Source organism: Myotis lucifugus, unplaced genomic scaffold (assembly GCF_000147115.1).
Source record: "Myotis lucifugus unplaced genomic scaffold, Myoluc2.0 scaffold_260, whole genome shotgun sequence".
Lineage (NCBI taxonomy): Eukaryota > Metazoa > Chordata > Mammalia > Chiroptera > Vespertilionidae > Myotis > Myotis lucifugus.
The window spans coordinates 1,473,713-1,485,027 of NW_005871308.1; the positions used below are offsets into that span (position 1 = coordinate 1,473,713).

The window sequence follows — 11,315 nt, forward strand, 5'->3', positions numbered from 1 at the left end:
TCCCGGACCGAAGCTGGCTGGGTGCGTCACTTCCTCCCGGAAGCAGGCCTGGACGGATGTCTCCGGCGCGTCCGTGCAGGGGACTGAGGGCCGCGGTGGCTGCCAGCGTGGGATTGAGTGAGGGGCCGGCGGGCTCCGCCCGCAAGGGCCGCCTCCTCCGCCCTCCGGGCCCCGCTCGGGCGGCGCCGGGGGCCCGGCTGTTACGGCTCCCGGGGAACGGGGCCGTGCGGGCCGCAAGCCCGGAGCGCGCCGGTTGGACCGAGGCGCTGCGGGCGGCCGTGGGCGAGCTGCGCTCCGGCGCCGTGGTGGCCGTCCCCACCGATACGCTGTACGGCCTGGCGTGCTCGGCGAGCTGCTCGGCGGCACTGGACGCCGTGTACCGCCTCAAGGGCCGCAGCGAGGCCAAGCCGCTGGCCGTGTGCCTGGGCCGCGTGGTCGACGTCTACAGGTAAGGCTTCCCCGGCCCGGCCCGGCCCCGCTGGGGGCGGCTCCGCGGGAGGGGCTTCCGGTGACAGGCTTGGGAGACTGAGGCGCCGGGAGCGGGAGGGGCCTGCCGGCTCGCCCAGGAATCCGGAACTGGAAATATGTGTCGGCCACTTCACGTCGGCCAGGCCCTCGGCGAGAGGCTGCGGCGCCGCCACGAACCAGGCCGGCCAGGCCCCTCTTCTGGCGTTGCTGTGATTGATGGGGGCGGGGCGGGGAACGCCCACGGTTAAAGGGAAAAGGAAAAGGAAACAGTAGCTTAATTTAGCCGGGAGGGCTTTGAAGAGGAAATAAAACTCGGACGGGATAGCCGCGCAGCCGTTGTAGTTTCGGAGACCGAGGCGTGTGGGCCCCAAGCTTGGGGTGCTTCTCCGGAGCCCAGGCTTCTGCTCAGGCTCGTAGGTGAAGAGGGAAGACGCATGGATCCCGCTGTAGCCCCGAGGGCCCCCTCTTCTGGATCTGCTAGAGTCTGGACCGGGACCAGCAGTGCCCTTCATTCGTGGGTAGAGCTGTGCCCCTTTGTTTACCAGGTACTGTCATGTGAACGTACCCGAGGGGCTCCTCAACGACCTGTTACCAGGACCAGTGACCCTGGTGATGGAACGCTCGGCGGAGCTCAACAAGGACCTGAACCCCTTCACTCCCGTGAGTCGAATTTTCTCTCGTGTCTCCCTCCCATTGGGCTTTCACACGGACCCAGGCTGGACCCGTAACCCACTCCTTCCATCCTTTCTCATGGCCCCCTTTCTCCCTGCTTCATAGCTTGTAGGCATCCGGATTCCTGACCATGCCTTCATGCAGGACCTGGCCCAGATGTTTGGGGGGCCACTTGCTCTCACCAGTGCCAACCTCAGCTCCCAGCCCAGTTCTCTGAATGTGGAGGTGAGAGTTACCTAGTTGTTGTTCCATCCCCGAATGTCGTCAGGCCTAACACAGTTTTCTCTGAACCAGTGGGGTTGGTGGTTTGCTGGAATTGCCCGACAGGAGAGTTTAATGATGGGAAGTCTGCCCAGTTGGCAGGGGTTGAGTTGGGGGAAATCCAAGGTAAAGAATCTTGGAAAGGTTTTATTACAAAGCTTGAGAAGGGGGCATAGGAGGGATGATGAGTCTTTTCTTTCTATCCTATATAATAAAAGGCTAATATGCAAATTGTCCCCTTGGGAGTTTGACCAACCAGAAATTTGACCACTCGCTATGACGTGCACTGACCACCAGGGGGCGGTGCAGAACAAGGAAGGCCCTAGGGACTCTACCCATGCACGAATTTCACGCACTGGGCCTCTAGTCTTTTTAATAAGAAACATGATAAGTATAATTGTTTTTCCCCTTGTAGGGGTAGCAGTTATTGGAGAATAAGGCGGTAAGTCTTTACAACAGTGCTATAAAGGAAGTTAAGGCTCCAGAAAGTTAAATCACTTGGCCCAGGGACTCCTGACTCTTACCTCTGCCATGAGCCAGGTCAAAGGATCATCCTAATCCTGTGTTAGCTGCATAGCTTGGAACAAATGAGGACACAGAGAAATTCAACTTAGCACACTGTTTTCTTCTTACTGAACTTAAATGCAGAACATAGCAAAGGGATGTGGTTTTCCATGCCCGGACCTAGAGAGTGGGTTCAGGAGCCTGGGAAAGTGAGAGCTCAGCATCCCTTCTTATTCCCAGACTGCAGGCTTTTACTTGGTCCTGGTGGCCATACTCAAGGCGGTGGGGAAGGGGATGGCGGGAGGTATTCCTGCCTGCTCAGCAAACAGTTGACCTATCCAACTGGTATTCCCCCATTCCCAATTCCCAGGCCCATCTTCATAAGGGGTGAGGGCAGGGATGAGGGGGAGTGGGCGATGCTGTAGCTAAGAAGGGAGTACCCTTCCCGTAGCCCAAGGATTGAGTGTTGGTGGCATGCACTTACAGAGTCCACCCCGTTTCCTCTCCGTACCGTGATCCACAGTTCCCCTGAGATCCAGGATCGGAGTGCTAGAGCTGGAGGGACCCTTAGGGAGCATCTGTCCAGCTCCCTTATTTTACAGCCGTAGATAAAGTAACTTGAATGTGGTCATAGCGAGATTTGGAGGAAATTCCAGGGTAGAGCCCATCCCTTTGGGCTTCCACCTTGGACTCCAGTCATTGTGCTTACAACTCCCCAACAGAAATGATGTATGGAATTTCTTCCTGGCACAGCAAGATACTCTTTGAGCTCTAGATAGATGTTACTTGGGGTGCTGATGTGGGGGAGGGGACCTCAAACCTCATAGGATGTAGTGTCCTTAGCATAGCTGACCTTAATTAATTGAGGTTCCTTCCCCTCTTATAGGAATGTGCCTCCTGGTTTGGGATTGTGTAGCCTTTGTCTTGTGAACCCTGCCTGCACTGTGACGACATTGCATGGGGTTAGTGTCCATGCTCTTCCTCTCCCTCTTCTTAGGAGTTCCAGGACCTCTGGCCTCAGCTGTCCTTGGTAATCGATGGGGGGCCAATTGGGGATGGCAAGAGCCCCAAGTGTCGCCTCGGCTCAACTGTGGTTGACTTGTCTGTGCCTGGAAAGTTTGGCATCATTCGTGCAGGCTGGTGAGTCTGTCTCCTATGCTGTGGGGACAGAATTTGAGGGAGGTTGGGAATGCAAAAGTGGCCTTGACAAAATGCAGGTTGTCACACTCTCTTGCCCTGACAACCTTTATTTTGGAGAAGTGGTGGGTGGAGTGAGACTAAGTTTGCTGGTGGTTGCTGTTTCTTTCAGGATTCGAAAGGATTCTTCAAGGGTTTGATGAACAGAGTGCAGTAAGACCAGAGAGTTAGAGCTCCCTGATCACTGGACTCTGGTGGGCTTTGAGAAGTCAGACTCTTAACTGTCCTCATTTCCTCCTCAGTGCCCTGGAAAACACTACGGATGTCCTCCAGAGGAAGTACGGGCTGCTCCCTCACAGGGATCCTGCTGAGACTTGAGAGGCAGGAGTGCCCAGGGACTGATGCTGGACACTACGTTTCTTGTCTACCAGTGGATGGCAACGCCTCACTTGAGAGGCCACTGGGGCCACAGCGTCACTAGTCTGACTTTGAAGGCAGTTTATCTTTATGAGCACTGTAACAGGCCCCAGAAGCTGGTTTAGCTTCACTCCTGGGGAAGGGGGCTATATTTATTGTCTATAATTTCATATGTCAGCCTAAAGCTGAATAGAGACTTTAAGAACATTCCTAGGATGCTCTTATTCTAATAAGCTTCTTCTTTCCCTCTCTTTTTTTTTTTAAAAAATTCTTGATATATAATTTAAATAACATTTGGAATCTAGTGAGAGTTGGTGGCATTTAAGGTCCAAATAAGCTAGAGTGCCAGTTGGTGCTGTTTAAAGGACTCAAGTGACCAAAGGCTTGAGTTGTGTGCTCCTGAAGCTGGAACCAGGTTAACATAAAGACTGTAGAGTAACAGGCCAAACACACTTTCCTCTGAACCAGGGGCTGGTGGGGCGGCATGCTGCATTGCCTGGCAGAGGGTCGTCGCTTTCTACTAATGGTGGGAAGTCAGCTCGGTTGGCAGGGAGTGGGGTGGGGGATCCAAATTAAAGAGTATAGGAAAATAAATATCTATCTTCAGACAGTGCCTTTTTTCTTATTCATAAAATACATTATAATGATACCATTATTTAAACCTAGTGTCCACTCAGCAGCCTTTATCTGCATTCATATGTATACCATGTATTAAACATAGTTATTGTTGGGCATTTGAACTTGTTCTTTCATAGGAAATAATGCTTCTATTAGACATCTTTGAAAATGGTTTGTTTTTCTTCTTTGAATTATTTCCTTGGGGTAGGATTACTGGGTCAAAGTATATGAACATTTTTATGGCTCTTGATACAGATTAGCCTTCGAGAACTGAATCCGGTTGCCATCAGTGATGTGAGAATTACTACCCCCATCCCCTGGAGCACTGCCATGCTTTTGGTATTTTTCAAATTGTATATTTGTGAAATGAGGCCTCAGTGTTACCCCTTCTGTAAATTACAGGTCACCCCATCCAGCCCTTTTCACCTGTCCCTGCTTGCCTTGGTTTCCCCAACTAAGTCACAAGCAGGTGACCAGGCCTACCCCGTCCATCAGTGGGGTTTAGTATCAGTTACCTCACTGCAACTGGGAGTCCTTGTGGTACCCAGTAGGGCCCACTACCTCCCCTCTGCCTTGCATCCCAGTTCCCAGAATTGGGATTCACTCTTGAGCCCATAAACTTTTCAATATAGTGGTTTGCAATGTACATACAGTGGGGCCTTGACTTACGAGTTTAATTTGTTCCGTGACGGAGCTCGTAACTCAAATTACTTGTATGTCAAATCAAAAAGTGAACGAGTGAGACACGTGATGCTGGGCTGATGTGGCGTTCACTGTGACGTTCGCTGCGCCAACTAGTGGTGGGATATCTGAAGCTGGCTCATAACCCGAATTTTAGCTCACAACTCAAAAAATCGGCTGAGAGACGGCTCATATCTCGAAAAACTCGTTAGTCGGGACACTCGTAAGTCAAGGCCCCACTGTATTTTCAAGTAGATCCTAATAATTTGCCAAAAAGGTGTCCCAGGGCCTGCTTTGAGTGTCTTTGCAGTTAGCACATTAGTTTATTTGTAAAGAACCAATGGTTTGTTAAATATTCCCTCCAGCAATCTTGCTAATTTCTTAAGCAACCTCCCTCTCCACTGTGCTAACACTAGTCATCCCTCATGTCAGTCTCCAAATCTGACTACAGGGCCAGAATTTGTGAAGTCTTGAAGAGAGCAAGAGGAATGCTTACTTGAGAAGACCACATTGTTTAATAATACAAATCACAGTAGCACTGAAAATGGCTCTAGTGAATGGGCCTCATTCCATTTAGGCAGCTAAAGGGAGGGGGAAGTCCTAGTCCTCTCCCTGAAGCTAAATGTTCATCTGGGAAAACGGAGGATTGAGCACAGAGGTATTTTCTTAGGGAAAACAGAATGCCCAGCAGTGGGTAAAACTGCAAAAGTAAAACCTATAGCTGTGCTTCTGCACCAGCTATAAGGCCATACCAAATGAGGGAAGCTGGGTCCTGTAAGGAAGATGAACCGTTTCTGGTCATTTGCTCCTGGTAGTAAAGTGGTGTTAGTCTGTGTTGAATTAATGTGTGAGTGCCCAGGATTATTTCCTGAAAATTGGGTTCAGGAATCTATTGGAAATAGCTTAAACCTAGAATTTCCCTTTTAGAAAGTCTCAAGTATGGTTCCCTAACTTGGACAAGATGGTCAATGTGGGAAGGAGGCCTGAAGAGAGGGCAGGGGTGGCAGAAGGGAGCAGGGTGCATGCTAGCCCAGAACCCCGACACCCTTCCTAGAGCAGTGGCTTGGCCACTCCACCACACCACAGCAACCTGCTGGGTTCAAAGCCAGAGGGATTATTTCAGTGTCTCTGAGGATGTGAAGCTTCCCTGGGCTACATCCAGTCACCTGCCAGCCTCTACAGTTCCCTCTGCAGCACTGCCGTTTCCTGTCGCTGCAGAGCAACCCAGAACCACTTGCCTGAGGAACAGGCTCTGTTCCTCCATGGGCCCAGGCCTGATGGCCCACCCAGAGGCACCAGCTGCTGATAAGGGGACGGCGAGTGCCTACACCCTCGGCTGAGCCCCACATGGAGACAGTATTCCAGTGAGGCGGGGACATCAGCACCTCGGGCCCCTCACATCAGCCACTGCTCCTTCTCTTTGATGAAGTGCTCCGCCCAGCGGCGAGTCAGCTCCAGGTACAGGCTGGGCTGATGAGGCAGGTAGTCCAAGTACAGACGAGTTGGCGTCTTCTTGGGAATGGCCTTCTCAATCTGGGTGCCCTCGTGCCACTCATTGAAAGAGGTGATGGAGACGATCTCGGGCCTCACTGTCAGGGCTGCCTGCAGGGCTGTCTCGTAGTACTTGCCATTGACCCTGTTCCGCGTGTTGTGGTTATTCCAGGGCCGGATGCTAGTGTCAATGTACCCAGGCCCCACACTGGGAATGAACATGAGGTTGTTGGCATCACAAAAGTTCTTCACAGCTTTCCAGTTCTGATGGGAAGAGCCGAAGGAGAAACCATTGGAGGCAAAGTAGGTGTACATGCCATCAAATCCGGCGGCCAGGATGTCATGGGTGTGGCCCTCCTCCACCAGCAGCGCTATGAAGACCCCATCATAGGGGGTGTTGCGGATTGAGTGCAGCCCATTTGGTGTCAGGAGATGGGCCCAGGCCTCGGGGGTTGTCAGGTATGAGTCGTAGATATAAAAGAGTGGGAGGCTCTTTCCCATGCTGTTCTTATAGCGGTAAAACGCACCATGGGAGCCATACCTGAGGAGCAGAGGAAGAAGCACCTGAGTGGCAGAAGCCAGCACCGCTGTGTCACCAGCCATGGACGAGAGCTTTCCGGATGCCCAAGCACAATTTTGGATCCAGCCAGTCTCCATAATTGGATTGTCATGCCTCTAAGCAAGAACTAGCTCCCTCCCGTCTCTCCCCAGCCTTGTCATTCCTTTAGTCAAGCCTCACCTCCCTGCCCCAGGCCAAGCCACATCACCTTTCATCTGGACTGCAGGCTCCCAATTTTACCTCCTTATAATCAGTTCTCTTTTTAAAGTCTAAATCAGATCTGATTGCTCCAAAACCCGCAAGGCCCCGCCTACTTGATCTGGCCCTGCCCACTTCCATTCCTGCTATTATCCCATCTATCTCTACACTCTGGCAACACTGGCCTTTCTAGCAGTAAACTTGTCCCAAACTATGACCTTTGGATCTGACAGCCCTCTGCCTGGAATTTCTGCCGTCCCGGATCTTCGCAGAGCTGCCTCTTCATTTAGGTGTCAGCCCACATGTCATCTCCTCAGAGAGCTCACTTGACCACCCATTCTAAAATATTTTTTGGACACACTCTAGCAAACAACACCCTGCTTTATCCTTTATTATTACTCTTCCATAGTATGGATCACTATTTGATTTTTGTGTGTGTAACTACTCTGTTCCACCGCACCCCCCACATACACTAGAATGCAAACTTTGCTAGTCCTACCTACTACCGTACAACGGGCTTAGGACAGTGCCTCGACAACTCAAGGCACTCAATAAATGTTTTTGAATGAATGATGTGCAAGCACTGTACAAGCCATTTTCACATATATTAACTCATGTAACTCTCATAAGACTCACACATTAAGAGGCTTGCCATGTAGCTCAGTGGTTGAGCATCAACCTATGAACCAGGAAGTCATGGTTCAATACCCAGTCAGGGCACATGCCCAGGTTGCGGGCTCAATCCCCAGTGTGGGGCATACAGGAGTCAGCCAATTGATAATTCTCTCTCATTGATGTTTCTACCTCTCCCTCTCCCTCTCTGAAATTAATACATTTTTTTTAAAAAAGAGGCTTGCCTTTGTTACAGATTGGAGGCTGCAGAATCAAAATTCAAATCTAGGTTGCTGATTCTAAAACCCAATACTCTCTTACTATAAAATAACTGCTGGGACACAGGCATTCTGCCCGTGTGTCTCTTTACCTGCCCCTCCAAACCTATCCTTACTCCTATTTTGATCCCCACCAAAGTCCATGCCCCAGAGCAGCCTTACGTGTCAATGATGAACTTGATGTTGTCATGCAGTGTGATGTCATCCCGGCCCTTGTAGGGTTGGATGTGGAAGGCCACCTGCCACAGATAGGAGATACTGGTCACGTGATTATCTGTCCAGGGGTCACAACCTATAAGGCTGATGCTCCAACAATGGCCTAGAGGAGAGGCTGAGTTCAGGAGAGGGCCCGGCAATGGTGGGCACTATAGACATAAAACAGCCACTGCTCTCAGGGCCAAGAAAGAGGGGCAAGAAGTTTGCCCACCTCCCACATCTGGGCATCACTTTTTTGGGGGGAGGGGGAGAGTCATTCTGTTGGGCTGTGGCAGGATGGCTAATAGGTTTCAACTTATCTGCCAGTTCAAGTGATTGGCATTTGATACCTAAAACTGTGGGAAGAATTATACTGAAGCTATGTCAATGGGAAATGTGCTATGACCTATTATGCATGTTGGTGATGGGCTCAGGAATGGGAGTGAGGCTCTTCTTCATCGTTGTTCTGCACAGGAGAGGAGAATGACTTATTTAATTGGTACATTTGGGGAAAATAACCGGATATGCTAAGCTCAGCTCCCTCATTCCTCTTGAAAGTAAGCCTACCTGCTGAGAACAGGTGTGCTCTGCTCCCTGAGGCCCAGCACTGCCTCCCAGAAGGAAGCTGAGGCTGGAATTGTTTGTGGGCCCATTTGGTTCTTGCCTGCCCTCTCCAGCGTCAGGGTCTCCAACTTAAACTCTATTATTTTGATATTTAGCTTATCATTTTTCCTATATTTAGTTTTCCCAACTTTTTTTCAGAACTGAAAACTTGAGTGACATAGGCAGTATTTATTAGGACCCCACCCCCAACACCACACTTGCTACTTATTTGCCATAGCCGGGCTCATGCCAAGAACTTGGGTGGAGGCACTATCCCTATGGGCAGAAGAGGGAACATCTCCAGAATGGGCCAGAGGGCACTTGATCTCTTCTTGAAGACTCACCTGGATGTTGTACTGATGGGCGGTGTCCAGAATGGCGGGCACCAGGTCATCAGAGGGTTCCCCATTATCATCAGCCATGCCAGGTGGATACCAGGACAGGACCAGGACGCCTGAAACACAACACAAGCTACTTCAGAGACACACAGCATCCCCACACCAGAGATCTGTTTCCTCGCAGACCACCTCCAACTGCAAAATGGTTTCTGAATGAAACCTTAAGCAGTGGTTCTCAACCTTCCTAATGCCGCGACCCTTTAACCCTTTTCGGTCCAACGTGGAGGCTGACTCGACAGACCAGGCACTAGGAGCAGGTCCAACGTCGAGGCTGAGACACTGCAAACCAGTTCAACATTCAATCCTGTCAATTAATTTGGACCAGACTGTTTGAATTCCAAAAATAAAATTGGACCGCAAGGGGTTAATACAGTTCCTCATGTTGTGGTGACCCCCAATTTCATTGTTACAAATTGAACATAATTAAAGCATAGTGATTAATTACAAAAACAATATGTAATTATATATGTGTTTTCCGATGGTCTTAGGCGACCCCTGTGAAAGGGTCGTTCGACCCCCAAAGGAGTCGAGACCCACAGGTTAAGAACCGCTGCCTTTGCCGAAACCGGTTTGGCTCAGTGGATAGAGCGTCGGCCTGCGGACTGAAAGGTCCCAGGTTCGATTCCGGTCAAGGGCATGTACCTTGGTTGTGGGCACATCCCCAGTAGGAGATGTGCAGGAGGCAGCTGATCGATATTTCTCTCTCATCGATGTTTCTAACTCTCTATCTCTCTCCCTTCCTCTCTGTAAAAAATCAATAAAATATATTTAAAAAAAAAAAAAAAAAAAAAAAAAAGAACCGCTGCCTTAGAGCAAGGCTCCTGCCAGGTTCACTTCCTGCGGATCAGATTCCGGAGCCTGGGTCCTGGAGCTGTCCTCACCCACGGTGCTGAAGCGCAGCGTCCGGGGCGAGCTGAACGCATCAGGCCTGGCAGGAGCCTGAGAAAAGCCTGGGTAGGGTCCCGGCTTTTGCTGATATTAGCAAGTAGAACAAAGGGAATGGGTGGACAATGCCACACCCACCCGGAAGGCACAGTCCTATCCCAGGAAGAGAGGGGCACCTCTTGGGTCCTGAAGGGAGAAGAGCCCTGAACAGAGAGGTCATCTGATTCTTCTGGTGGGAAACAGCATTTGTCTAGCCTGTCTGCCACTCTAGACTGTAAAATCCGAGGGACAGGCGTTGTGTTATATATCTGTGAACACCTCCCCCAATGTCTCTGGCATTCAGGGTTTTCCCTCACTCACTCACCGTTTCCAGATAAGTTGAAATGGACTGTAAAATCCAGCGGAATTCAATGACAAAATCTGAAACAGGTGGGCCTCCCGCCCAGCCTGCCTCCAGGAGGCTCCCGGACCTCCTCTCAAGCAGAGTACTTTAAGGGAAGATCCCGGCTCCATGCTGCAGAGCAGGGCCCATCATGCACCTGGACAAACTGTCCTTCCCGCAGCCAGCAGGCGCAGGGAGGGCTGCTGCTCTCCCCGGTAGCTGGTATGAAGGCAGCGGCCACGCCAGGCGCTACTCTGAATGCAAGACTCCTGCGGATTATCCGTTTGTGGATACCCAGGCTTCACTTACCCAAACCTAGAAATCCAACAGACATGAAGTCGTACCTGGCACAGCTCTGGCCCAACCGCCTTCCACAGGCTCTCCCAGCAGGTCTGCTCTAAGAAAGGGCCTGAATAGCTGGGGGTCAGAAGGCAGAGGTGGGTGCGTGTGAATGATAGAAAGTGCGGCGGTGCCTCGGAAGGGGTATGAAGCCAGGCTGAAGGGTGAGTGGGGCCAAAGGCCGGGTGACTGGACCACGTGGAGCTGCGGTGGAGGAAGGAAGAGGGTGAGGCTGGGGGACAGGGACGCGTGGGGAGGGGTGGGGAGGGCTCACCGATGGCGGCTTCCTTAAGCTGGGTCATGTGCTCCCGCAGCACGTCGGGGTCCCGGGAGCTGTAGGGCCCCAGCTCCGGGTAAAAGCTGGAGCCCAAGTCGTCAGGGGGACTATGGCGGCCGCGGGGGTAGCTGGCCGAGATCTTGGGGTCCCAGTGCGGCACCATGACGTGGTCCCAGGGAATGAGGTGCCCCTTCGCGCCCGCGGGCTCCCGTACCACGAGTAGTAGAAGGCGTGCAGGTCCGAGTAGACCCGCAGACTCTGCCCGGGGACGGGCTCGGCCTCTGCGGGGGCCGGTTCCGGGGGACCACCCGGACCCCGGTGCGGGGCGGTGGCGGCGGGG

The 11,315-nt window shown here is 51.8% G+C and overlaps 2 protein-coding genes across 3 annotated transcripts; one reads left to right on the top strand and one right to left on the bottom strand.

Annotated features, from left to right (window-relative positions):
- Nucleotides 1-40: 40 nt before the first annotated feature.
- YRDC (yrdC N6-threonylcarbamoyltransferase domain containing) lies at nt 41-4,193 on the top strand. The gene is made up of 5 exons (XM_006099136.3): nt 41-448; nt 1,014-1,128; nt 1,246-1,365; nt 2,903-3,045; nt 3,345-4,193. Exons 1-5 carry the CDS (start codon nt 57-59, stop codon nt 3,418-3,420), a joined length of 846 nt encoding a protein of 281 aa, XP_006099198.1. The 5' UTR covers nt 41-56; the 3' UTR covers nt 3,421-4,193.
- A 1,061-nt stretch (nt 4,194-5,254) lies between these two features.
- Nucleotides 5,255-9,341, bottom strand: MANEAL (mannosidase endo-alpha like). Of its 2 annotated transcripts, XM_023762777.1 has the most exons (3): nt 9,039-9,341; nt 8,059-8,135; nt 5,255-6,790 (listed from the first exon to the last, which is right to left on the bottom strand). In XM_023762777.1, the coding sequence occupies exons 1-3, from the start codon at nt 9,114-9,116 to the stop codon at nt 6,154-6,156; spliced, it is 792 nt and encodes a 263-aa protein (XP_023618545.1). In that variant the 5' UTR covers nt 9,117-9,341; the 3' UTR covers nt 5,255-6,153. The 2 variants fall into 2 exon arrangements, with proteins under 2 accessions (XP_023618545.1, XP_014320165.1); XM_014464679.2 differs by lacking the exon at nt 8,059-8,135 and having other exon boundaries at nt 9,039-9,109.
- Between the last annotated feature and the right edge of the window lie 1,974 nt (nt 9,342-11,315).

Excerpts from the sequence above, each read along its gene's own strand:
- MANEAL (XM_023762777.1), bottom strand. The coding sequence starts at position 9,116 with ATGGCTGATGATAATGGGGAACCCTCTGATGACCTGGTGCCCGCCATT. Across the intron at positions 8,136-9,038 it reads CCCATCAGTACAACATCCAG|GTGGCCTTCCACATCCAACC; the intron begins GTGAGTCTTCAA and ends TATCTGTGGCAG. Across the intron at positions 6,791-8,058 it reads ATCAAGTTCATCATTGACAC|GTATGGCTCCCATGGTGCGT; the intron begins GTAAGGCTGCTC and ends TCTGCTCCTCAG.
- YRDC (XM_006099136.3), top strand. The coding sequence starts at position 57 with ATGTCTCCGGCGCGTCCGTGCAGGGGACTGAGGGCCGCGGTGGCTGCC. Across the intron at positions 449-1,013 it reads CGCGTGGTCGACGTCTACAG|GTACTGTCATGTGAACGTAC; the intron begins GTAAGGCTTCCC and ends TTTGTTTACCAG. Across the intron at positions 1,129-1,245 it reads ACCTGAACCCCTTCACTCCC|CTTGTAGGCATCCGGATTCC; the intron begins GTGAGTCGAATT and ends CCTGCTTCATAG.